General features: G+C 36.3%; 2 protein-coding genes across 2 annotated transcripts; both read right to left on the reverse strand.

The window, feature by feature from the left end:
- Positions 1-529: 529 nt before the first annotated feature.
- On the reverse strand, positions 530-13,894 carry LOC117329644. The gene is made up of 8 exons (XM_033887670.1): positions 13,788-13,894; positions 13,108-13,206; positions 12,700-12,819; positions 9,089-9,271; positions 8,818-8,932; positions 6,168-6,374; positions 4,434-5,163; positions 530-3,718 (listed from the first exon to the last, which is right to left on the reverse strand). Exons 1-7 carry the CDS (start codon positions 13,788-13,790, stop codon positions 4,577-4,579), a joined length of 1,314 nt encoding a protein of 437 aa, XP_033743561.1. The 5' UTR covers positions 13,791-13,894; the 3' UTR covers positions 530-3,718; positions 4,434-4,576.
- Positions 13,839-25,175, reverse strand: LOC117329643. Its single transcript, XM_033887669.1, has 8 exons — positions 24,772-25,175; positions 22,745-22,846; positions 21,411-21,552; positions 19,726-19,977; positions 17,445-18,909; positions 16,444-16,619; positions 15,162-15,291; positions 13,839-14,098 (listed from the first exon to the last, which is right to left on the reverse strand). Exons 2-8 carry the CDS (start codon positions 22,817-22,819, stop codon positions 13,954-13,956), a joined length of 2,385 nt encoding a protein of 794 aa, XP_033743560.1. The 5' UTR covers positions 22,820-22,846; positions 24,772-25,175; the 3' UTR covers positions 13,839-13,953.
- Positions 25,176-25,327: the final 152 nt, after the last annotated feature.

Consider the following 25,327-nt stretch of genomic DNA (forward strand, 5'->3'; position numbering starts at 1 on the left):
GTCTTTTGTAAGCGTGAAAAATTCAAACTTAAGAATCTGCTCTGATAAAAAGTGAAAATTTTCAATTTTTCAAATCACTGAATGAAATGTTATACCATATTTTAAATAAAGAGCAGAATACAGAAATATATATGTATATACAGTATATAAAAAAAGAATACCATATGTCGGTGTGCTCGTTTTTGAGCTATGGTGGATCAAAGATTAGAATTTTATGTTATAATTGATCTTACAGACGTTAAATCAAAGCAATATTTCAAAAGTGTTTTTATCGGATATTTATGAACCAAAGATATTCTGTTTAAATCTAAAAATTAGATTGACCAATTCAATTATTTCTAATCACAATAACAATTTATGTAACACATATTCCTAGATTTTAAAGTATGAAATACTCTTAGCGTTAAACCTTTTTTGCTAGATATATAAAGATCGAAACGAGACTTCAACGTGACCGAAATCTCAGAAGAGCATATCCTTATAAGCAAATACAAAATCTTAATCTACTGTATCTCTCTGCTAACTTTTGTACATTAAAATTTATTTACAATATCCAAATGACATCCATTATATGCCCAGCAATAACTTCGCTTATATTATAATTCATTAATATTCAAAATTTCAAAATTTCAGTTTCGTCGTAACAGATTTAAATAAAGATGATAATTCATATCTAACTTTCCAACAAGGTTATGAAGAAATTAAGGAACAATTCATAAGCAAATATAGACAAACCAGATTATGCGAAATGCACAAACAGTACGCTCGTTAGATATTTTGATAGGGTAAATATCAATATAGGCAAAGATATTATCTAATGAAAGTGACGGAACACAAGTCCGCTCGAGCGGGTCCGCTACAAGTCCGCTCGAGCGGGTCTGCTACAAGTCCGCTCGAGCGGGTCCGCTACAAGTCCGCTCGAGCGGGCCCGCTTCAAGTCCGCTCGAGCGGGTCCGCTACAATCCGCTCGAGCGGGTCCGCTACAAGTCCGCTCGAGAGGGCTTGAGCGGACATGTAGCGGACCTACTGGAAGCCCGCTTAAAGCCCGCTCGAGCCCGCGCCCGAACCCGCTCAAGCCCGCTCGAAGCCCGCTGCAATCCCGCTGCAATCCCGCTGCAAACCCGCTCAAATTCTGAGCGGATGGCTGCGCGGATCAACGCTCTGTGAGCGTTTGAGTACCAAATCACCCTCCTCGTACTGTATAGTCACGTGGAGGTTGATATTTCGAGATATTAACCTTATGTTTCTATTTTTAGAAACACAAAGTCAATATTGCACCTATGATGTCATAATCATTGTGACATCACAATGGCCCAATGTCAATTTCCTGTTATCAAGATGAATATAATGTAATCCCACCTGCTTTTCTCTCAAAATTAAAGCAAAAAAAAAAATAATGCAAACATACAGCAGTCACCATTTATAATGCACTGTACAAACAATATCAATTGTAATGAAAGATATTATTTAAACTACCATAAATATTTGTAAATAATGCAAATTCACATGCAGGTACATGTACTATTTCAAATTTCATTTTCAGAAAAAAACAATTTGGGAAAATAATTACAGATCTTTTAAAATATGAAAACATAATGTAGATTTTTGAAAAAAAGTGTGCATTATATGTAGATATTTACAGTAAATAAGAGCCTAACAATGCCTATTCTCCATCTAGATAATCCCCTCAATAATTATTATTAATATATCCACTAATTAACAGTATAATGACAAATATACAAAGTACAGAAAAAGATTACATTAAACAAGAAATTCCAAAGGGATCGTGGCACCCATCATTGAATAATATTTCCTCATATGGAAGACTGATCTTTTTTCCACTTTTCCCTTTTTTCACTTTTCCTTTTAATCATTTTATCACAAGAGGATCCCAGTTGTGAAATACAAAGAAGATCTTAGAAGAACTTTCTGAGAAATATTGATGACAAATTTTAACAGTCAAAATCAAAGCCATCAGATTTGATTCAAAATTGAATGTGCACAAATAAGGACCAAGAGGAACTTACAGTTGTTGTACATGTGATGTTTGAGAAATATCCCTACGGTGTTTTTCGGGAAATATCTTAAACAAATTTTAACTGTCAAAATCCAAGATGGCTGCTTGAAGGCCATTTTGTTTTCCAATTACACTAAAAAAAATAGGCACAACTAGGGACAAAGGGGATTCTACATGTGAAGTTAAAGAAATATCCTTCAAGAGCTTCTCAGAAAATAGTAATAACAAGAATTGTTTATGGATGGACAGATCACGGACCACAGACATGGGATAATTTGAATAGCCCACCATCTAATAATGGTCCATAAACTAGATATCACAAGATTAGAGTTTTACCTGTACGTAAATGTTCATATAAAGAATAAAAAAGCCTTCTTTCATAAATTACTATTGAATCAATGCTCAAATAAAGTTATAAATTTTTAAATCAAACATTGAAAAAAATAAAATCATGATGATGATGATGATGATGGTCGTGGTGATGGTGATGATGATGATGATGATGATGATTACTGAAAAACTATGTTTAATATTCATGATAACAAGAACATCAAGAGTGTCTTTAAGAAATAAAATCAAGTCAAAATTAAAAGCAGAAACAAAAATTAAACCAGCATATCAAGGAAGACATATTTTAACAATTAAAAAAATATGCAGTCAGGTTGTTTATTTAGCAGAACTACAATTGAACAAAAGCATGTTTTTCTAGGTGAAACTAATTTATGAGAAGTAAATTAATGCTTAAACAAAATTCTGCATAAGCAGCTGGCCAGTATAGGCATGTCTATATATACTTGTGTCTATGTGGGACACGAAGTAAAGTGTATATAAGGCATATTATTGGGATCTTGGATATACATGTAATTCACTATTACTGTATATTCACTTGACATTGAATTTCACCCCATGTTCAATGACTAAATTATATTTAGCAAAAATCAATATGATTTTAGTCATGTTAAGATCTGTGCTCCCTACTTAGTGTAGTCTACTGTTTACAGAACAGAAGTGCAGATCATGATTTGATATTGATCAGACCGAGTGAAAAAAAACAAAAATAAAAAAAAACAATTAATATTTACTAGGCAGTAAGACCTTGAAAATCAGGTCACTGTATAGTTTTACATATTCATTGTGTAACAACATCATATAAATAATCCAAATATTAAAAAAAAAAAAAAGGAGGAAAAAAAGGACAAAGTTCGGGTTGGGATTATATTGGTGGTGGATGAAGATATTTGACCTAAGGTATTCTAAGCATGTATGCCCATCAGTCAAAGATCAATTATAATATAACAGTGACAATGCATGATAATCCTTCCTTAGATTTGACAGCATTTTGGCTGAATTGTAGCAAACATGGAATGGATGGATTTATAACCAGGCCTGGACTTATTGCTGGTTATACACAGTAAAAGTTACATAATTTATCAAATTAACATCATTGACGATCATATGTAATTATATACTCTGGATAACATTGGCTTTTGTCATAGACAACAAACTCCCTGAAAAGCCACCTGCCATCAGCCACCACGGAGTCGTAGGTATGACCGTGCGCGACACACTTTGACTTGTTGCAAGTTTTACAAGGAGGCAGGCTGTATTTTTCAGCCGTTGAGGTCACAAAGATATCGCCAAGCAACAAACGCATCATTATCAGCTTCCTGCTGCCTCCAACATGCCGTGTCGCTGCCGTGTCTAAAAACACAAATACAGACGGACTAATTCAAGAATGTTACAGTGTTTTAATCAATACAGACCGATTGATTCAAGAATGTTATCTTGATCAACACAGACCGACTGATTCAAGAATGTTATCTTAATCAATACAGACCGACTTATTCAAGAATGTTATCTTGATCAATACAGACCGACTGATTCAAGAATGTTATCTTGATCAATACAGACCGACTGATTCAAGAATGTTATCTTAATCAATACATACCGACTTATTCAAGAATGTTATCTTAATCAATACAGACCGACTGATTCAAGAATGTTATCTAAATCAATACATACCGACTTATTCAAGAATGTTATCTTAATCGATTCAAGAATGTTATCTTAATTAATACTTTCATTTATAAGATTTACTTTTTATCCACTGATTCAGAAATAAGATAAAGCCATGTACATTGAATTTCATCTCATTGTATGGATATTGCATGTAATGATCAGTTTGATAGATTACAGAAGTTAAAGGGAAATAACTCATAAAAAAATAAACAAAATGAAAAATTAATCAAAAGCACAGCACTGATAAAATGAATTGGGTTTCATTAGAATTGTTTTAGAGATTATGAATAAAACTCCTGATGATCTTCCATCAGCAGACAAATGGACGCCAGATAGACTTCTCCATTCAGGTTTACCTTTATATCTGGGTTAATTGACTTAATTATTTCCAACCTACCTGCATACTGGTCAGCCTTGGTGGAACATTCCGCTCCATAGATACCCTGACCAAACATGCCGTTGCCTCCAAACCGAGGATCCATTCCATTCTCGGAGATCCTTTTGATTCGCTCGTCATCCGTTCCATGGAAAAAGTAATGCTCATTGATGTCCTTGAACATGTCTGTCAATCAAATAACTGTTGATATGCTGAGTAGTGTTGATAGGTCCTTTCGTTTGTTGAGAAATTGTCTCCAGAGGCAGGCATTTACTTTTTCTATTGCCTTTACGTTTGAAGAATTTTCTCCGCTCAAGAGAGTAGGCTTCATACAAAGAATAATTCTCTATCCTTTCTACCTTCCTGACGACTATCTGACTGTGAGCCAACCCTTTAGCATCTTGTCCTTTGCCAACCAATGTTCTGTCAAATGACCTTTCCACTAATGATTTTACATAACCAAATGTTGCTGGGTCAACGGTTATTATCTCTGTTCTGCTTGGCTGTTTGAACACTTTCCTGAGGTAGTCCATCAAACCATAGCCATTCTTGAAGTGTTTCCAATATTGGGGAACAGGAGGATTCTCATAGAGCTCCTTCCAATAATGTGGTGTCCCATGTGTATTTTTGTTAGGTGGGGTGTATTTCTTAGGCGCTTGTTCTGCAAAAGACTCGTGGAGAATCCTATACACTTTGCTTGTTACAGAGAGGACGGCCTCCTTCTCACCAAATACAGTGATCTTCTTTTTGGCTGTGAAAACAGTATCAAACAGAATTGAAAGAACCTGCCTCCCTGTGCATCCAATATAATAATTAAAGGGGAATAACTCCACCGGAAAATGAAAAATTTATCAAATGCATATTGGCGGAGAGAATGAGTGTACAGCAGAGAACTGAAGCGGGTGCTATTACGTCACACAGTATGACGTAATAGCACAACATAAGCTGTTTGTGTTGTCCACGTGACTACTAATAACATTAGACAATTACCTTTTAACCAATCAATGGAGGTATACATGGACCAATTAAATTCCCTAACATTTTCAACTCTCAACTAGAACTGTCGTCAGGATGGCCCCATAATCTGCATGAGTCAATAATGAATTGGAACTGTTAATTAGCAGCTAACTAAGATAACCCAGTAATATAGTGACCACTTGCCATAGCAACCATATTTTTGAGAAAAAGAAAGTGGCATGCACATCTTTACATGGTCCACTATATTTGTGTGAAGTTTCATTGAAACCGGCCCTTCGGTTCAGGAGGAGTTGTCCGGACAAACTTAAAGTTATGGTTCTTATCGGAAAACCTGTTTATAGTGACCAGTTGCCATAGCAACCATAGTTTTGAGAAAAAGAAAGTGGCATGCACATCTACACATTATCATTAATATGTGTGTGAAGTTTCATTGGAATCGACCCATCGGTTTAGGAGGAGTTGTCAGGACAAAATGTGTCTACAGACAGACAGACGGACGGACGGACGGAGGGATGGACGGACAACCTGATTCCAGTATACCCCCCTAACTTCGTTGCGGGGGTATAACAATAAATTTTCAGAATGATCACATGACTAAATATTGACCAAAAAGAGGCAAATTTATATGGTTTGCGATCTGTGCCAAAATCACCCAATACTAACTGTTATTGTTTATCTAACATTTTTACCCTGGTGTATACAAAACAGCTCTTAAATTAAAATTACCTAGCTCAATCTTCACTTCAACAGATTTTCCAGTACAAAGTTGGTGAATACTTTTTTTGTCAACTTTGTCAGAATGGAGTTGTATCTTTTCTTTTGCTAGGAAATTTTTCCTCAGGTCTGCTGACAGAGTGCTTCGTAGTTCTTCTCCTTTCTCTTTTGGTGTACAGAACAAGGTCATACTGCCAGGCAACGTATCTGACCTTGGCCTTACAGCACTGGCTACTTCCGGTCTTCTGAAGCCAGGGGAATGGACAGGTGCTGGAATGTATAATTAGATACAATGGAAAGTTGTTTGCAGGGTTTATCACCGATATACAGCCAGGGTCAATTTTAGGCAGGGTTTTCTTGTTGTACATGTAGCAGGTGGCTACTTCAAAAAAAAGTACCTATAAACAAAACTCATTATATGCTTAACTCAGAGCAATTAGAGTAAATATTAGGTTTCTAGGGAAATAATCACAACAGCATGGAAGCATCCATAATTATCTGTAAAACTCAAAATACATGAATAGGGATGGAGTATCACACATGTCCAGTGCGACACATGTCCAGTGCAACACATGTCGGTGCCACACATGTCCAGTACCACACATGTCCGGTGCCACACATGTCCAGTGCAATACATGACGGTGCCACACATGTCTGGTGCCACACATGTCCGGTGCCACACATGTCCGGTGCCACACATGTCCGGTGCCACACATGTCCGGTGCCACACATGTCTGGTGCCACACATGTCTAGTGCCACACATGTCTAGTGCCACACTTGCCGGTACCACACATGTCCAGTGCCACACATGTCCGGTGCCACACATGTCCAGTGCCGCACATGTCCGGTGCCACACATGTCCAGTGCCACACATGTCCAGTGCCCCACATATCCTGTGCCACACATGTCCGGTGCCACACATGTCCGGTGTCACACATGTCCGGTGCCACACATGTCCGGTGCCACACATGTCCGTTGCCACACATGTCCGGTCTTTGCCTAAGATTACATTTTACTAATACTCAACTGACTTCAAAATTGTGACCCATAATTCATCATTGATTGATCAATCAATTGTCTATACAATATCAAAAGATCTAAACAATGCATTGTCATGCCTACCTTCAGCAATAAGCCCCCTCCCTTTAAAACCCCTTTGGCAATAAGCCTCTTCCCTTCAAAATCCCTTTGGCAATAAGCCCCCTCCCTTCATAACCCCTTCGAGAATAAGCCACCTCCCTTCATAATCCCTTCGAGAATAAGCCCCCTCCCTTCATAATCCCTTCGAGAATAAGCCCCCTCCCTTCAAAATTCATTTGGCAATAAGCCCCCTCCCTTCAAAATCCCTTCGACAATAAACCCCCTCCCTTCAAAATCTCTTTGGCAATAAGCCCCATCCCTTCAAAATACCTTTGGCAATAAGCCCCCTCCATTTAAAATCCCTTTGGCAATAAGCCCCATCCCTTCAAAATCCCTTTGGCAATAAGCCCCCTCCCTTTAAAATCCCTTTATTTCTCACTAATGGTGAGAAGTTTATTACCAGTTGTGTATATGATATGAAGTCTGTCTCATTTGATGTGTCATACCAAATCTGGTTAGTATCTATATCCATTAGTATAATTAGGGGCAAAGAAGTATAATTCTAACAGTGTGGACATGAAAAATGTCAAATTTTCGAGACAATCCTACCCTTACCCTTACTAGTCTTACTGTATCTTATTGTATTTTCTAGTACTGTTTATATATTATTTGATTGTATTTGTATTTTTCCGTGTCTTGATAAAGGGGCGATTGACTCGAAAATTAGACATTTTTCATGTCCACTGCACTGTTAGAATTATACTGCCCCACATTAACATTATAAGTAATTCGTATCGTGCAGACAAAATTTTAAATGGATCCAGTGTTACTGGGATTATTACTGTTAATATTAGTTCCTTGACCTCTTTGTATAATTATGTATACCAAACCTAGTGTATACTATATACATGTATACCAAACCTAGTGTATACTATATACATGTATACCAAACCTAGTGTATACTATATACAAGATGTACATGTATACCAAACCTAGTGTATACTATATACATGTATACCAAACCTAGTGTAAACTATATACATGTATACCAAACCTAGTGTATACTATATACATGTATACCAAACCTAGTGTATACTATATACATGTATACCAAACCTAGTGTATACTATATACATGTATACCAAACCTAGTGTATACTATATACATGTATACCAAACCTAGTGTATACTATTTATTACATTTTTACCAGTGAAATATCAAAAATTATTTATTCTATAAAAGTGATATTTTTCAAAAATATCACTTTTGCTGATTCGACCAATCAAATTAATGATTAGAAAATACCAAAATAATTGACCAATCAGAAAGCCCGACATATATGTCAGCACCTGGACAGGGGGAACTACTTTTTTTAGGGAACTGTAGGCCTAGTTAGCATACGGAGTAGGTTTTTCGTTTAAAAAAAATGTAATAAACAGAATATCTACTGCGCACTCGTGAAAAATATCAAAATATTAGCCCCACTCGTGAAATATATTTGGTATTACTGAACACACTGTTAGATATCCTCTATGTATATGAAAGTGAATACCAGGTATACAGTGATTATAGAGTAAGAAAATTCTAAATTTTTCCTGACCCTTTTCTTATGACAACTACCCTGACATGTACCTTGGGCTTGATGTGACGGTCGTTGAAATGAGCTGCCACCGTGATCTTCCTCCCTTTCTAGTTGTTTGATGAAAACTTCTAGTTGTTGTTGATCAAAAATAACAAACATCACATCCTGAAAATTATCAAAATGAATTAAATTCACTGATAACAACAATAATCATATTTTTTTGTACAAGATTTTCAATAAACAAGCAACAATAACAAATTATATTACTGCTTTTGCACATTTTTTTTGTCTTCAAAATGATAGAACTGTGAGTGTACTTACTGTCAGACATGTGCCCTGCTTACAGGCTGTGACGGCCTCTGACACCAAACACTCAGCCATGAACGGAACAGGGTACCCAAGAAGTCGTCCTGTACCGACAGCAGGGAAGGCAATCTTTGTAGCTTTCAGATTTTTAGCTTCTGTAAATATCTTTTGAAGGGTCGTCCGTAACTCATTCTGCAGCTACTCAGAGTTAAACAAAGAGTATTATTATATAAGAAAAGTTTGTTTCTTAAGATACCAACAATTTAAATACAATTTAAAAAAGTCATAATAACTAATCATTGATTTTTTAATGTATTAATTTGAAGTACGTACACCCTATTACATGCATTTTTAATGAACTACTTGAAATGAGTATTGAACTTTCATTTTAGGTCAAAATGTTTCTGCAATGCGTTTTACAAGTGTCATATGGAAGGGAAATTTATATGTCCATGCACACAAAAATGTGGACAATGATAAAATAATATTGACAAAACAATGTGGTGTTATAAGCATCTGTCAAAGCAATTGGAACTACAAAAATGTAGTCAAGAGTCTATCATGCACTTATTGAAAGTGATTTGATAGTGATACATAGTTTCTATGAAAATTCATCAGAGAAAAAAAATCAATGCTGTGCAGTCGACAATTATTATTTTGTTTCAAATTTTGACATGCAGTTCTGATTAATTGCTAAACTAAATTAATTGCTTTGCTTCTTTTGCCATAGCAGGAAGCTTTTCTTAAAATCAAACAGATAGCATTTATCCTCTCCTAATATCAAAGAAGAATTAAGATCCAGTCTAACATACCTTTTACAATTATCATAACAGGTTCTTCAGGGGATTAGCAAAAAGTGACCTTATAGCCAGCTGGTGGCTTTTATCATAATACATTGTAATACATGTTTGTATACAATGGGTTAGGTTATCTTTATACAGTGGACCCTCGATAATCCGAACACCTTCGTTTTCAGCCCAAACCGTCCGGATTACGAGTTTTCCGGACTGCCGAATTTCGTCCACCAGGTCAAAAAAAAATTGTCGTGTAAGAGTTATCTCCCTTGACTATAACAATCCGGGAACGTTTCATAAACACGTCTAATTGTCAGTCTTTTTAACAATAAATATACTTTTGTTTCTGATATGATTCTTTTGTTGTTTTATTTTGTAGAAACTAAAAAATAACCTATGTTTTTAAAAGAACATGTAAAGTGAAAGTGGTTTTATTTATAGCGGGCATATATGACCTACAAACCATGTCATGTCCCGGAGATTCACAAACAAGTAGAAATTACAAACGTTGAATACCTTAACTAAAAGACCCGGATTTTACAACTTACCAACAGTCCATGTTTTTGCATTTTTTTTTACCGTAAGTTAAAACCCTAAAATGAAAGACCAAATACGTACAATGTACGTTTTTCACGTAAATTAGAAACCTGAAATAAAAGACCCGCGGTCTGTACAACTTACCATCAGTCAATGTTTATTTATGATTTTTACGTAAGTTAAAAATCTGAAATAATTAATTAATGTGGTGAAATGTAACTTACTTTGCTGTACCAGAACCCCTAGCTACCTATTTAGAAGTACGCAACACCAGCGAGAACTACCCAAGCTGTCCGATAATTATTTAACCCGTATTCACTTAACAATGTGACGCTTATATTTAATTATGTAGATCAGAGGTATCAGCCGACTATTAACTAATTTGTGTGTAATAAGCCCAGTTCTTGTGATCACTGCTTAATACGTAAATGTGTCTGTAATTAATAACATGCATCTTTCAATGAGTCGTCATTTCACGTAACGGTGTTACAAGCCGATATCCGTGTTTACCAAATACAAGTGTTAATGATGTTAATTACCGATCATAAATTTACTACATGTATTTGAGATTGATTAATTATCGTATCACGTACTGTATAAAACAGAGCTACATTGTAACACAGGTAAACACCCGGGGCTATGACCTGGCAGCGGTCGCTATGACTATGCACAGTGTCAAGCGATAGTCTGTACAGCTGTCGACACGGGTGACTTGCCCCGACATTTTTCTCTCCTCGTGGTGAAAAAATTGTCCGGATTATTGCGGGAAATTTACTAATAAAAAGTATGTTCCGTTCCCAAAATGGGCTTCCGGAATCCGAATCCGAATTTCCGGACTGGTAAGTACAAATAACGTTACGGAAATCCGTTCCAGTGCTATTCCGTCCGGACTGTGAGTTTTCCGGACTATCGGCGTCCGGATTATCGCCGATCCACTGTATACAGGATTTTTAATTATAACACATTATTTACAACTTAAAGATGGTTGATAGAGAGCCGGTTTAAATTTACTTATACATGAAACGAAAGTCCATAACATATACAGTGGAACTTCGTTAACTCGAAGTCGACGGGACCACGAAAAAACTTCGAGTTATCCGAGTGTTCGAATTAAGCGAGTTATCATTTTTGGTGAAAAGTTTGGTCAATATTTGTCAACATTATATAATCATTATAACTTCGCTCTGTCGCTCATCAGTTTAGTGTGAAGACTGGTCAATACATGTAAATATATATGTAATGTTTCGCTATGTTACTTGTAATTTGGTGTAGTTTTGCCGATATACAGTCACGATAAAGTTTCTTTCACTTAGTCACTTCAAGAACGATCTGATGTCCAAGTCACGTTTGCAAAAGGTAAACGATAAAACGGAATTCGACAAAATAACAAGTTATTCATGTCAAATCAAATACCCGGTAACCGTTTGAGTTTAACACAGATTGCATGCAAAACATAACAGAACCATTACCTTTTATTGAACATATAAAATACTGTTTGATCGGCCTACTTACTTTTTATTGATAACCACGCCATTTCCATGTGTATTAGCACCGGAAGTTAGGCTGCGCATGTGCGTATAAAATGTTACTGTAACTGAGCTGGCGTTTTATCCGATTTAATAGACAGCACTGACCGTTACAGTTGTAGGCCTACTCTGAACACCTTGGCAGTAATTACGCTATAGTTTCAGCAGTTTAAAGATTTAATAGGCGCCGGTGACTGTTTCATTTCTACACCTGTAAAACCATCAGGCGGGTAGAGCTACCGGTGTGTCAGAGATTAGTTCCGCTTGAGCGAACGGGTAGATGAGTTGTTGACTATCGAGTGTACTAATATCGGCGACCGCCTTAGGAAAGTACTTGATGTAATTAAAGCAGTACTTTTTATCACCAAGACATTTTGTTATAAGATTCAACCGACAATTTATTTTATGAATTTATGAAACACTTATAATAGCATGTAGGTTAGTAGTGCCGATATGTTCAGTATTACAAATGGAATTTAGCTCTTAAAAAATGTCGGCGTTTACCACCGATTGACAAAAATTATACTTCGAGTTATTCGATCATTTCAAATAGGATTTTTATTGTTGGGACCAAATTTTCACTTCATATTATCCGAGTTCTTCGAGTTTTCCGAGTTCGAGTTTTCCGAGTTTTCTTTACTAAGATAAAGAGAGAATTCGGCCGGGACCGACAAGGTACTTCGAGTTAAGCGGGGTATTCGAGTCATCCGAGTTCGAGTTAACGAAGTTCCACTGTATATAATAAAAGTTGTGAGCTACATGTACCTACCCTTGCTTTCTGATCAACATGCCATTTCCGAAGCACCATATGACACACATTCTGACAGAATAGGGCACCATCACTCTGGGTAAAAACTGCACTTTCTCCTACATCAACTCTCTTGAATAACTGAGAAATCAAAACACAAAATGAATATGCATGCACCATAAACATAATTAAGAAATCAATGTGTATCGTGGACATCTAAAAAGGGGGACAACTCAATAAGGAGACAGTATTATCATGAATGGTGATCATGATTTAAAGATCATCAAAATATTAACCCATCAATTCAATATACACAAATAATGTATTTGGAGCTTGAAAATACTGCATGATGCATACATGTATATATATATACAGTGTACATGTGGAAATAAAAAAATAATTGTTTTATAATTAATTTGTCAAAATTACCATCTCCAATGCTTGACCTCCACGTTCAAGAAACTTTCTTGAAATGAAGCTTTCCCTTAAGTCCCTTGATTCTCCAACTACATTCACCAGAATATTGGCCTGAAACAGATATTAAGGTTTCAGGAGACACCATATATTAAGGACAGGAAGTGAAATGGTGTGTCATCAATGGTTATATAATTACACTCTTACTACAGTTAAACTTTTGAAGACAGAGTCAGCCATGATACAAGATTCTGCTTATTACCAAGTACATCTAAGTCCTGAATTTGACTAACCTTATGTTTTCAGAACCTTATGACGAATTTCGGACATAACTATAAATAAATCCTCTGGTCCAATGGAATCTGTTATAAACAAGTCGATAATTCTTGTGAAATGTTTACATCTTCAGAGTTTTCCACCAATAAGTCCTGGTGATGGCCAAATTAATTTACATATATATGTACGGTCAGCACAAATACAATGCTACAGGCACACGCAAATACATGAAGCAACCTCTAAAATAAATATTCACAAGTACAAACGATCAGCAAAGTCCATGGACACAGTCAGAAGTACAAATGATCAGCAAAGTCCATGGACACATACTGAAGTATAAAGAAGCAAATTAAGTCCATGGACACAGTACAGAAGTACAAATGATTGAACAAAGTCCATGGCCATATTCATACACTTACCATTTCTTCTGTGATGCTTCCTTTCCTAACAGTAATTGTACCATTCCTGACTTTTATAGATTTCGTAGGTCTGGGATATCTCTCAGGTCTTCTATATGTTAAAGAGTCCTCAGAATCCCTATGTGAATGTCCCACTCCGCGACCTAGGGTCTCTCTAGAGCGACGCCTAGCTTGGTATGGGTTGCCATACGTGGGTTACCTGTGAAGGTTCTGTCTGCCCAGTTTTGGAATATCTGTTGTGCATGCGACCAGTGGCTGGCTCCAGGACAGGCATAGAATGTGATCGTATCATACCCTTAGGTTCTTCGTACCTGACATGCAAACCGGAAAAATTGTTAAATCTTTATAAATATTAAAGAATGTCAAGTAGAAATAAAATCAAATAGTTGTTAATGATCATATTGATTACACTTTATTTGGCAGTGACTTCATTATGTGTCATAGCTATATTTGGTTATCAGATAAAATAGAAACAGCTTGGTGAGAGAATGTATATAAGTTTGTGTTATATATATTGTTACATGATGTGATAATGTTTATGTGTTTTGAGAGTACAGTAGTCCCCCGGTATACCTCCCCCCGTTTCAAATGCCACCCCGCATACCGCCACAATTTTGTTAGGAACGGATTTCCCTGCTATATAAAACTCCTGTTAATATCGCCATCCCCCGCATATCGCCATCCGTCATCTAATTTCAAATATCAAACTGCCATATCCCCCGAAATTATCGCCATTGTTTACGTTTTTGCTGTCACTCACATGTCCGACGAGTCGTCGGTCATGCGTGTATAATCCACACATACAGGTGTACACAGGTAAGTTTCCTCGAGTACAAAGTAAATACTACTCAAATGAAATATTTGAATGTGTTTTGTGGTTGTTTGTCCAGTTTGCTTTTCATTATTGAAATGGACACACCAAAGAAAACATGCACCCTACTCAGCTTGGGACAGAAACGAGATATCAGAGAATATGCCGGGACTCATCCAAAATGTATACTTATAATGTATTGCCGTCCTACTGAAACCCCGTTGTACCGCCACCCCCGTTATACCGCCAAAATCGGCACTGGACAAAAGGTGGCGGTTTAAAGGGGGACTACTGTACTGTACATAGCATGTGCCAGCTGTGGGGCAAGTGAGAGCCCCCTTGTGTAGGGATTTAAAACAAAAAACAAAATGAATAAAAAATAAATAAAATAGTAACAGTTAGCTTACTGTATTTCGAATTCCAAACGGCAAAATTAAGCTTGTGAATAGAATTCTTTATGAAACTATGTCATTTCCATCTTTAAATACTTCTATTAAAATGAAGCCAATTACAGTCATTCACTTACTTGTACATAATTAAGGTACAAATTAGTTAAACTTTACCTGGAGTCTGGCCTGGCTCCTGATTTAGGTGTAAAAAGAACAATACATGAATGTTCAATGCTGAACCGTTTCAGGAAGTCTTTTCCCTTCTTTGATGAAATGCCTTCAATAATAACAGCTTTTTCTTCCTCTGTGGAATAATCATAAATAAGCAACCAAATTAAAAAAAAAAAAAATCAATGAAATCTCAGATGTATCTTTCAGAAAACTTTTTTATAATAGTTATAGGCTGGCTGGGTTGTAAAAAAAAAAAAAAAAAAAAAAAATTGGCAGGAGGTCATGAAGTTATTCAAGGTACATTGTACTTGCATCTGCATTCCACATTAAATCGGTACATGATGTGTTATTATACCTTTACGTTTTATAAAAGTAATGTGATAATTTGACTATCAGCCTCAAGAGGATTGCGCATTTGTGTTTCCAGGACTATCACACCGTGTGACATTTCGAAAAAACTGTCATACGGCAAACTGTCACACGGCGAACTGTCACACCCCTGCTGTAACGTCGTCAGAACGTTTGAAAGACACACGACATGCAAGCGCTTAATTGACACAGATTGTTTGTTGTTGTTTTCTCTCACAAAACTGTCAAACGTGGATCAACACATGCGTTTTCAAAACGCCACAGACGTAGAGATCGAGTCATTATTAACTGACAGAGATAGCCAAAACACTATAAGGGTCATACAAACGTCTGTCAAGTTAATGAAGGACTATATAGCAGATTCTCATACCAGCACAAACATCTATATAGAGAAAAAAACGTAAAGGTATAATAAAACAGTTATCAAATGTGGTAATTCGGGCAATAATAATTTTGTCAGCCCCTCATCAACAACGGTTGCCCTCGTGCAACAGTTGTTGCTTCGGGGCTGACAAAATTACTATCGCCCTCATACCCATTTAATAACTGTATAATATTACCTATCAAAATCTTTTTCAAAATGGCCATTATCCAGCTGGACCATTTAACATTGACCAATATGACAACCAATTTAATTTGAATATGATGCTGGTGGGCTTAAATCTTGATAAGACTTGCAACAAGTGTTGCATCATGGCTTAAGCTCCATCTGATTTAGGTAATTAGTAGAACAGGATATATCTACCATTTTTACCTGTGATAGATCTTGATTTAGGTTAGTAGAACAGGATATATCTACTATTTTTACCTGTGAGAGATCTTGATTTAGGTTAGAAGAACAGGATAGATCTACCATTTTTACCTGTGATAGATCTTGATTTAGGTTAGAAGAACAGGATAGATCTACCATTTTTACCTGTGAGTGGTCTTAATTTTCCCTCCAGTCTGCTGAGGTTAACACTGCCCTCCCAGATGCTATTTGTGAGACTGTGTAGCTGACTCTCGGTTTTCTTTACAACACTTGGACTACCCTGAACGGTGACTAGATATGTACCAGCCTTGTATCTGTGATCCATCTGACCGCCAGCATGTCTATCAACCAAACGTACAATTACTATTATTATAAATAATGTTTTTCCACATAAAACAGTAGATGTTGTAAGCTAAATATTTTTCAACTAGTTAATAAATACTTGGTAACTTAGGACTGTTGATAGCTAGGTTGGTGCATTCTCAGCATCCTCTCTGTGTTATCTCTGGTCCAACATCACTTATATCTCATACATACATTGTATGTACAAAAATATTTCCACCATGCACAATTTACAATTCTATCAGTACCACAAACCTAAAAAAACATTTCAGTTTAGTCCCTTAGTTAGTTCATGCCATTAACCGAAAAACATATTTCCGAAGTCTCTGATCAGATAGGTGCCAAAATCCTAAAATAATATTCATGGTGTCTCCTAGTTAATGCCACAAGTCTAAAACCATATCCAGATGCCACCCAGTAATAAGTGCCACTAGACTAATAGCTGTATCCCAACGCCTCCTTGTTAGCACCAAAAACCTAAAACCTTGCCCCTGATGTCTAGTTTAGTGTCACAAAACAAAAAAATCATATCCCGATGGCACCTAGTTAGGGTCACTAACCTAAAACCATATCCTTTATGTCTCACATTTAATGTTATAAATCCAAAAACCATACACTTCAATGCCACCTGGTTAGTAACACTTAACTGAGATCTTATATTGATGTCATCTCAAGTTAATGCCACTAACTTATACAGAACTATATACTTGATGTCTCCTAGTACATGTGAGTGCCACTAATCTAAAACCTATTGTAGATATCACCTTGTTAGTGCCACTAGTTAGCTCTAAACTAATTCTCCGATGCCACTTAGTGCCACCTACCTGACATCACTTTCCATCTGCCTCATCTTATCCTGGAGACAATAGTGAAGCATCATGGCCCTGCCTCCATCAACAGAGATAGGTTTCCCTGTGACGTCACTGAACTTTCCAAGTTCTCCTTTGATGTCTTGGATGACATCAGACAAGGATGTCACTGAAGTTATTCTGATGTTTTTCTCAGGTTTCATGACTCTAATCTTGACAAGTCCTAGATTTTCCCATTTCTGGACAAGATTCTGCCAGGCAGAACTAGCTAGGTACTTGAAGTGGCACTCGGTATAAGTGATATCCTCACTATCCACCAGAGACAGCATTTTGTCCACCGCCCTCTTGGCCTGCTCCCTTTTGAATGCATAAGCTCTCACAATGTTCTCCTTTGCTAAACACATCACATGAGCATAGATCTTATCTCCCATCAACGTCTGTTTGGTGAAATCAGGGGTTCGCATTTTGTATTCCAGTATGGCAGCAACCTCGTTAGAAACTTTGCGGTCGTGTTGCTGTAATTCTTCCAACTTTTTCAGCATTTCCTCCGTAACAGTGCTAATATCTTCTCTCGTTCCTCTTAATCTAATGAAGTCTTTTTCTGAATTAAGGTCAATCTCAACATTCTTTTGTTTTCGTCCAAAACTTGAGATTCTCAATAAAATTATCTTGTGTTTAGGCAATTTTATTATCTTTGTCTCCATTGGTGCTTTAGTTAAATGTCGGTCTTGCTCATCAGCAGTTTGAATTTTCAAAGGTCGACCAAATTCTGGCTGCTTCATTTTTTTATCGATAGCAGGCAAATCACTACCAATAAATATCAAGTTTCCAGCTTGCTCATCAGTGTTTTGACTGTCTTCACTTTTCACCTTCCCTGGTCCACCATATTCATCTGATGGAAATAAACAACCTTGAACATTCTCACTGCTTGTAGGACTTTGTGTAAATAAGTTACTGTCATCTTCCCATGAAAATATTTGACCTTGATCTCTACCACTTTGAATTACTTGACCTTGACCTCTTTCACTTTGAAACCTTTGACTCTGTTCACTTTGAAATGCTTGAGCTTGACCTTTTTCACTTTGAAATGCTCGAGCTTGACCTTTTTCACTTTGAAATGTTTGACCTTGACTCCTTTCACTTCTGGGTAAATCAACTTGACTCCTTTCACCTCTGGGTAAATCAATATCACCACCACCATCAATCATTAAGTTTGTTTTTTCATTTTCCTCTTCAGAAGAGAAAGATATCAAAGCAGGATCATCTTGGATGTTATCATGATGGTCGGAATCATGTCCATCCAGTTCATCACATTTTTTTGCATTTTGGAAAAGTGTGTTCTTCGGTTTTCTTGTCTCTGTATTGCCCAGCTGGTCCAACACATAGTCATGGAAAACAGGATAGTATGGTACAACAGTGAGTGGTTTCTTGTTCAGGACATGTCCAGACTGAAGACCTTTCTTGAGGATATTTTCTACAGCTGAAATTAACATTTAATCAGAATAATTTTTAAAGTTCAAAGAACTAGTTTCTCACCAATTGTTTTAACAAATAAGTGTATGTTGACAGCAAAGTATCTTTAAATGTCAATCCTAATTTATTATTCCTGGGACAATTCAACGAGGATATATATCAAGCTGTTATTAGGACACAGTGAACATTTTGTGAGTTATTCAATTATAAAAGACAGGCACAATATTGAATTTTACCTCACACAGTATCATATAATAATTGATGTGATAAAATAGTTTACAAATACCCGGTACTGGAAATAGCTCAATCACAATATTATCATTTTCATCTCTGTCTGGCATAAACATGTATACAAACGAGAAAATATATTCTTTTTTGATCTGTTCCCATTTCAATTCAAGTCCAGAACATGTGCTGCAGTGCAATTTTTAAAAAATCTGTCTACATTTCTGATGGACAGATAATAGTATGAAGGCAAACAGATAGAATATGTACATAAACAGAACGGAAATAATCAAATGTAAACAATTTGTACAATCATCCATGAATATATATTGTTAGTATGATATTTCATATAATTTGGCTTACAATTAATGCTCTATCATGCAAAAACTGCGGAAATGGCAAGTTAAATATACGCGAGTTGCCAAAAAAAATCCTACTTTACGTTCTTTATTTGACAAGTTTGAACTATCCGAAATAGTGTCAGTTATAAACAGAACTAGTATCTTAAATCATTACACTGTGTATTACAGCTGTTAAATCATTACACTATGTATTACAGCTGTTAAATCATTACACTGTGTATTACAGCGATAGATACCTGTTGGCAATGAACTGGAGAAGAATGGTATCACTGTAATCCCGGATTCCTTGTGCATTACTGACTGGACACAGTCTTCTTCTCCGCCATTCCTGGTACTCTCAAAGAAGAGTTCCAAAGAATCTTCAGAGTGTGCATGGCCCTGGTTATTCAGTATAAGTAGACCTGATGGTAGTCCTATAGGGGAAACATCTAACACTCTTTTGCTGAGTTTCTTTGTCAACACATTCTGCTGAATTTGGTCAATTTGATCTAAAACCAGAAAAGATATGCTACTAGACTGTATATCGTGATCTTAAGGGATTGTTTGTTTATTTCATTTAATGAACACCTCAATATATAGATATGCATTAATTTATTTTTAATCAAACATTTTGTTTGGCAGAAATAATAAACTTCAAAAGGAAAAAAACAGAGTTGGCATAGTTTGATAATCAAAATAAATAATAAATCTTTAAACATTTATACATTTGAGCTGTAAATACAATTTTTTTCCTGATGAAAGTGATAAAAGTGATGTTAAGAGGGAGTAAGGGAGTTCTTACCTTGTATACTACTACTGAGGACAGTGATGGACACAGGGGTTAGGGGGTAGTGAGGGGGTCTTACCTTGTATACTACTACTGAGGACAGTGATGACACATAGGTTAGGGGGTAGTTAGGGGGTCTTACCTTGTATACTACTACTGAGGACAGTGATGACACAGAGGTTAGGGGGTAGTGAGGGGGTCTTACCTTGTATACTACTACTGAGGACAGTGATGGACACAGAGGTCAGGGGGTAGTGAGGGGGTCTTACCTTGTATACTACTACTGAGGACAGTGATGGACACAGAGGTTAGGGGGTAGTGAGGGGTCTTACCTTGTATACTACTGAGGACAGTAATGACACAGAGGTTAGGGGGTAGTGAGGGGGTCTTACCTTGTATACTATTACTGAGGACAGTGATGACACAGAGGTTAGGGGTAGTGAGGGGGTCTTACCTTGTATACTACTACTGAGGACATTGATGGACACAGAGGTTAGGGGTAGTGAGGGGGTCTTACCTTGTATACTACTACTGAGGACAGTGATGGACACAGAGGTTAGGGGGTAGTGAGGGGGTCTTACCTTGTGTACTACTACTGAGGACAGTAATGACACAGAGGTTAGGGGGTAGTGAGGGGGTCTTACCTTGTATACTACTACTGAGGACAGTGATGGACACAGGGGTTAGGGGGTAGTGAGGGGGTCTTACCTTGTATACTACTACTGAGGACAGTGATGACACAGAGGTTAGGGGGTAGTGAGGGGGTCTTACCTTGTATACTACTACTGAGGACAGTGATGACACAGAGGTTAGGGGGTAGTGAGGGGGTCTTACCTTGTATACTACTACTGAGGACAGTAATGACACAGAGGTTAGGGGGTAGTGAGGGGGTCTTACCTTGTATACTATTACTGAGGACAGTGATGGACACAGGGGTTAGGGGGTAGTGAGGGGGTCTTACCTTGTATACTACTACTGAGGACAGTAATGACACAGAGGTTAGGGGATAGTGAGGGGGTCTTACCTTGTACATGTATACTATTACTGAGGACAGTGATGGACAAAGGTAGGGGGATAGTGAGGGGGTTTTACCTTGTATACTACTACTGAGGACAGTGATGACACAGAGGTTAGGGGGTAGTGAGGGGGTCTTACCTTGTACACTACTACTGAGGACAGCGATGGACACAGAAGTTAAGGGTCTGTGATAGTGACAAACATCATCTTTAACCTCTTCATCTGTCACCACCTCAACCCAGTTCACCAATGTACCTTCACTTACTGAAGAGTGTAGATTCTGTCAATGTATGAAAAATACATATTTTTTATAGATAGAAGATATAATACACCAGGACGTTTCATCTATTAATTCTTAACATGGAAATTAACAAAAATTTTCCGTAGGAAAACATTTGAATTTGATGGAGTTTCTTAGCTAAAGATTTTCCGCTTAAATTCAACAATACTTTCCTATGGAAAAATTTAAGTTAAGGAATCGCCTTGAAGAAAATCAATCTCCTTACATAAAGAAATGTTGATGAAACTCTCCCAGTATAGTTTGTTACAAATCACAGTTGTCTCCCTTTAGCTTGTTAGAGTAAAAGACTTTTTTTTTAGCAAATATCATATTCAGATATTTTACTATTATAATGTACATGTCTATGTATTGTTTCATTAACACATTATACATTTAGATCTGCAGCAGCTAGTACATACATGTATATATATGATTAAGTAGATAGACATTAAAAAGTTATTTTAAGGGTTCAAATTTTGCAAATGAATTTTATCTTATAATATAACATATAGTTAATAGGTAAAAAGTTATGAAAAAATATAAGCAAAATTACAATCTGTGATAAGATAAAGACCAAACTGAGGAATAGGCAGAGTCATTTAGGCAGTAAACCAGCAACAGTGATATTCTGTTTTTATTTGTGTATTATAGCTCGATAAATATTCAAGATAATTCTTATAATTCAATTAACTATACAGGATTCCTGTGGAAATTCATTTTTATTAACAGACTCTTCCCTCAGAAAATATTACAGCACTGTTTTAACAGCAAGTCAAAAAGTGACATAACAAATGGCGATGTCATTTTTATGTTATGGGCCCATAACATAAATTTTTAAGCAAGATGAGCAAAAATGCTTGATATAAGCATGAAGATTAAATCCTAAATGGTCCTTACAGAATTGTAAAATTTCCAAACATGAAAAATGTCACATTAGCATTTGAGAAAAGTTCCATGCTCCTTTGATGGCTTGTTAGTTAAAATTATTTTTTCTTGAAGCGAAGTATTTATTTAAGCATACATATATATAATGAACATATGACACAATAAAAGGAAAATATAGACCAGTTTTTACTTTAAAATAAAAAATCAATTGAGGTGAAAAATATATTGTGTGATTGGTCATGCAGGGATTAGCATAAATATATTCTGATAGTTATCAATACTTAAAAACCCCAGACAAAACACTTACCTTGATGACAAGTACACAATTTCTATCTACAACACCCAAAGCTATGTCTGTCAATAAACCTTCTATTGTGGCCATTGTGCTGGGTCCTGCACCCACAGGAATCTGCAAAGTCAGCAAAATATCTATTAAAAGGAGATTCCTTCGTTTGAATAAAGTGTATGTCGCCAAAATAAAACTTAATGGGAAATGTGTGTTTTCCCCAAGTAGTGTAAGTTATAATCATCATATTAATATGACAATTTTACTCTTAAGGGAAACCAAAGTGCTTCAAGAATTAAATCATAAAAAAATCTCAATTCAACCCAAAGTATCACTAATTACCGCAAAGGCAGGCGATATTTGTGTACGAAATGTCGTTTTCATATACATTTTTCGCATTACTTTCATTACTGGTAGGCACAAAAAGTCATTTAATCCTCATTCGGGTATGTTTCTGATGTCCGAACGAAGGAATATGCCCCTTTAATTAACATAAATATAACAGTAGAATATGCCTTATAAGGTACACTGTAATGATATGTGTACAATATGTTTGAGCACAGGGATCTGAAACTCTGACAATATTTTACTTTTGTCTTAGTTGGCATATTGTATTGTTTCTTATATAATTATTACAGGTTATCTATTATGACCAGTGACCTACCTGTGGTAAATCATAGATATTTTACTTTTGTCGTTGTTGGCATATTGTATTGTTTCCTATAGTATTGGTAATAATATTACAGGTTATCTATTATGACAAGTGGCCAGCTACCTGTGAGGCTGTGGTAACCATAATATTTTTCAGGGCTCTATGATTTACAGGTCAAGATTATGTAAAGGAATTTGTCTGTAATTTACTACTACTAAAATACTACACTTACCGAGATGGCAATATAATACCACTCCTTTAGGAAATGATGTTGTAAAACTGACTCAGGAATGTATGAGACTGCTTATAAAGTGTTTTTTGATTTATTGTTATTCCAACATCCAGATTTACTAAATGGTGTCAGAGATCTCCTAGTGGTTGTTGGTGGCAACATGATAAAACTTTCAAATACTCAAGGTTTTTTCTAACAGCTTTTTGGGGCCGATAGTGGCGGTGTAAGAAAAAAACACATGGCTTGTTGATTTCAACCCAATTTCCACATCACAGACAGGTCATAAAAACATCTCAGATGAACTTTGTTCTGTACGTAATGGCATCACAAATGTCAAATCCATGCATATTGGCCCTTAATAATTAGTTTCCCATTACAGTGACCAGGTTCACATTCCAAGGAAATGGCATCCTTGTCTACCTAGCCTAATCAACTTACTCTTTTGAATTTGTAATGTCCCATAATGTATGAATATATTATTATTTTTAAAATGCCTGTCTGTTTTTTTCTTCCGAGGAGTATATTACCCTTATATACTAAAATACATATAACATGTGAGTTGGGATTTCACACCAAGGCCCTGTGTCATAAACCAGTGAAAAATAATTTATACTGTCTAAGGACAGGGCCACAACAGGACTGACATAATGTGATATCACCTTCCTGGGAGACACAAATAAAACTGTCCCAGTAGGAAGCCAACTATGCACCTGGGATCTTCAACTGAGGTTCAGATGTCCAGTCAGCTAAGCCTGATCATGCCCCCATCATCCAATGACATGTGCAAAATTAGGAGCCCATATTTACATTTGCATCAACAAAATGTATATAGGGTAAGGTACATTGTATTACATTTAAATGTGCAGCATATTGAAACTAAAAATCTATATCTGTCATGTATTTTTTAGTTTTTATAACATGAAATAACACAATTCATTGTATTTATACTGTATATTCTAAAGAGTTCAGTCAAAGTGTTGAACTCGCTCTGGAACATTTTTTTGTGTTTCTTTTGTATTTCACCTAAACTAAAAACCAAACCAATGTAAAACATAAACAGTTACACTACCTAACCTACTTTATTTATGAATGTGTTATAACTATATATACGTGTAGACTATATAAATATATATACATTTTCATATGCATTTACTTAATACTTACTTTGACTTATCATGAAACATATGACCAAGCCATACAGATCCGTTATCTTCTATGGAATGACCACCTATATACACATCGATTGTACTTTCACTTTTGCTCCTTGGCTACCTTTCAAATTCTTCTCCCATGCATGTTTGAGTGTCATTGAGACGTTGTCATACGCTGGACCAGATGTAGAACCATTCGAGCGCCAAACTCAGCCAAGATGTAATTATGTTTTTCAGACAATGAATGGAAGATTTTATGAATACTTCCTCCCAAGATAAGTAAGTGGAAACGCAGGGTACTTTCGGTTTTAAGAAATCGCGCTCATCTGAATGCTTACAAACTTCGTAACTTACAAACGTTTAAGTGACATGGACTTTAATTTACTATATATGTTATTACTAGTGACCCCATCCCTTTATTCGCCCGCTCGAAGTTCAAATGATGTGAAATTTATATCAAATTAAAGTTTGAAGTTTTTTCTATCGGACAAATGTTGTTATTGTATAGGTTTAATGGTATATTAGAGCACACAGGTACTCGAAAGACAGTAACCCTGATCATGACATTA

This window comes from Pecten maximus, chromosome 6, assembly GCF_902652985.1.
Source record: "Pecten maximus chromosome 6, xPecMax1.1, whole genome shotgun sequence".
In the NCBI taxonomy this organism is placed as follows: Eukaryota; Metazoa; Mollusca; class Bivalvia; order Pectinida; family Pectinidae; genus Pecten; species Pecten maximus.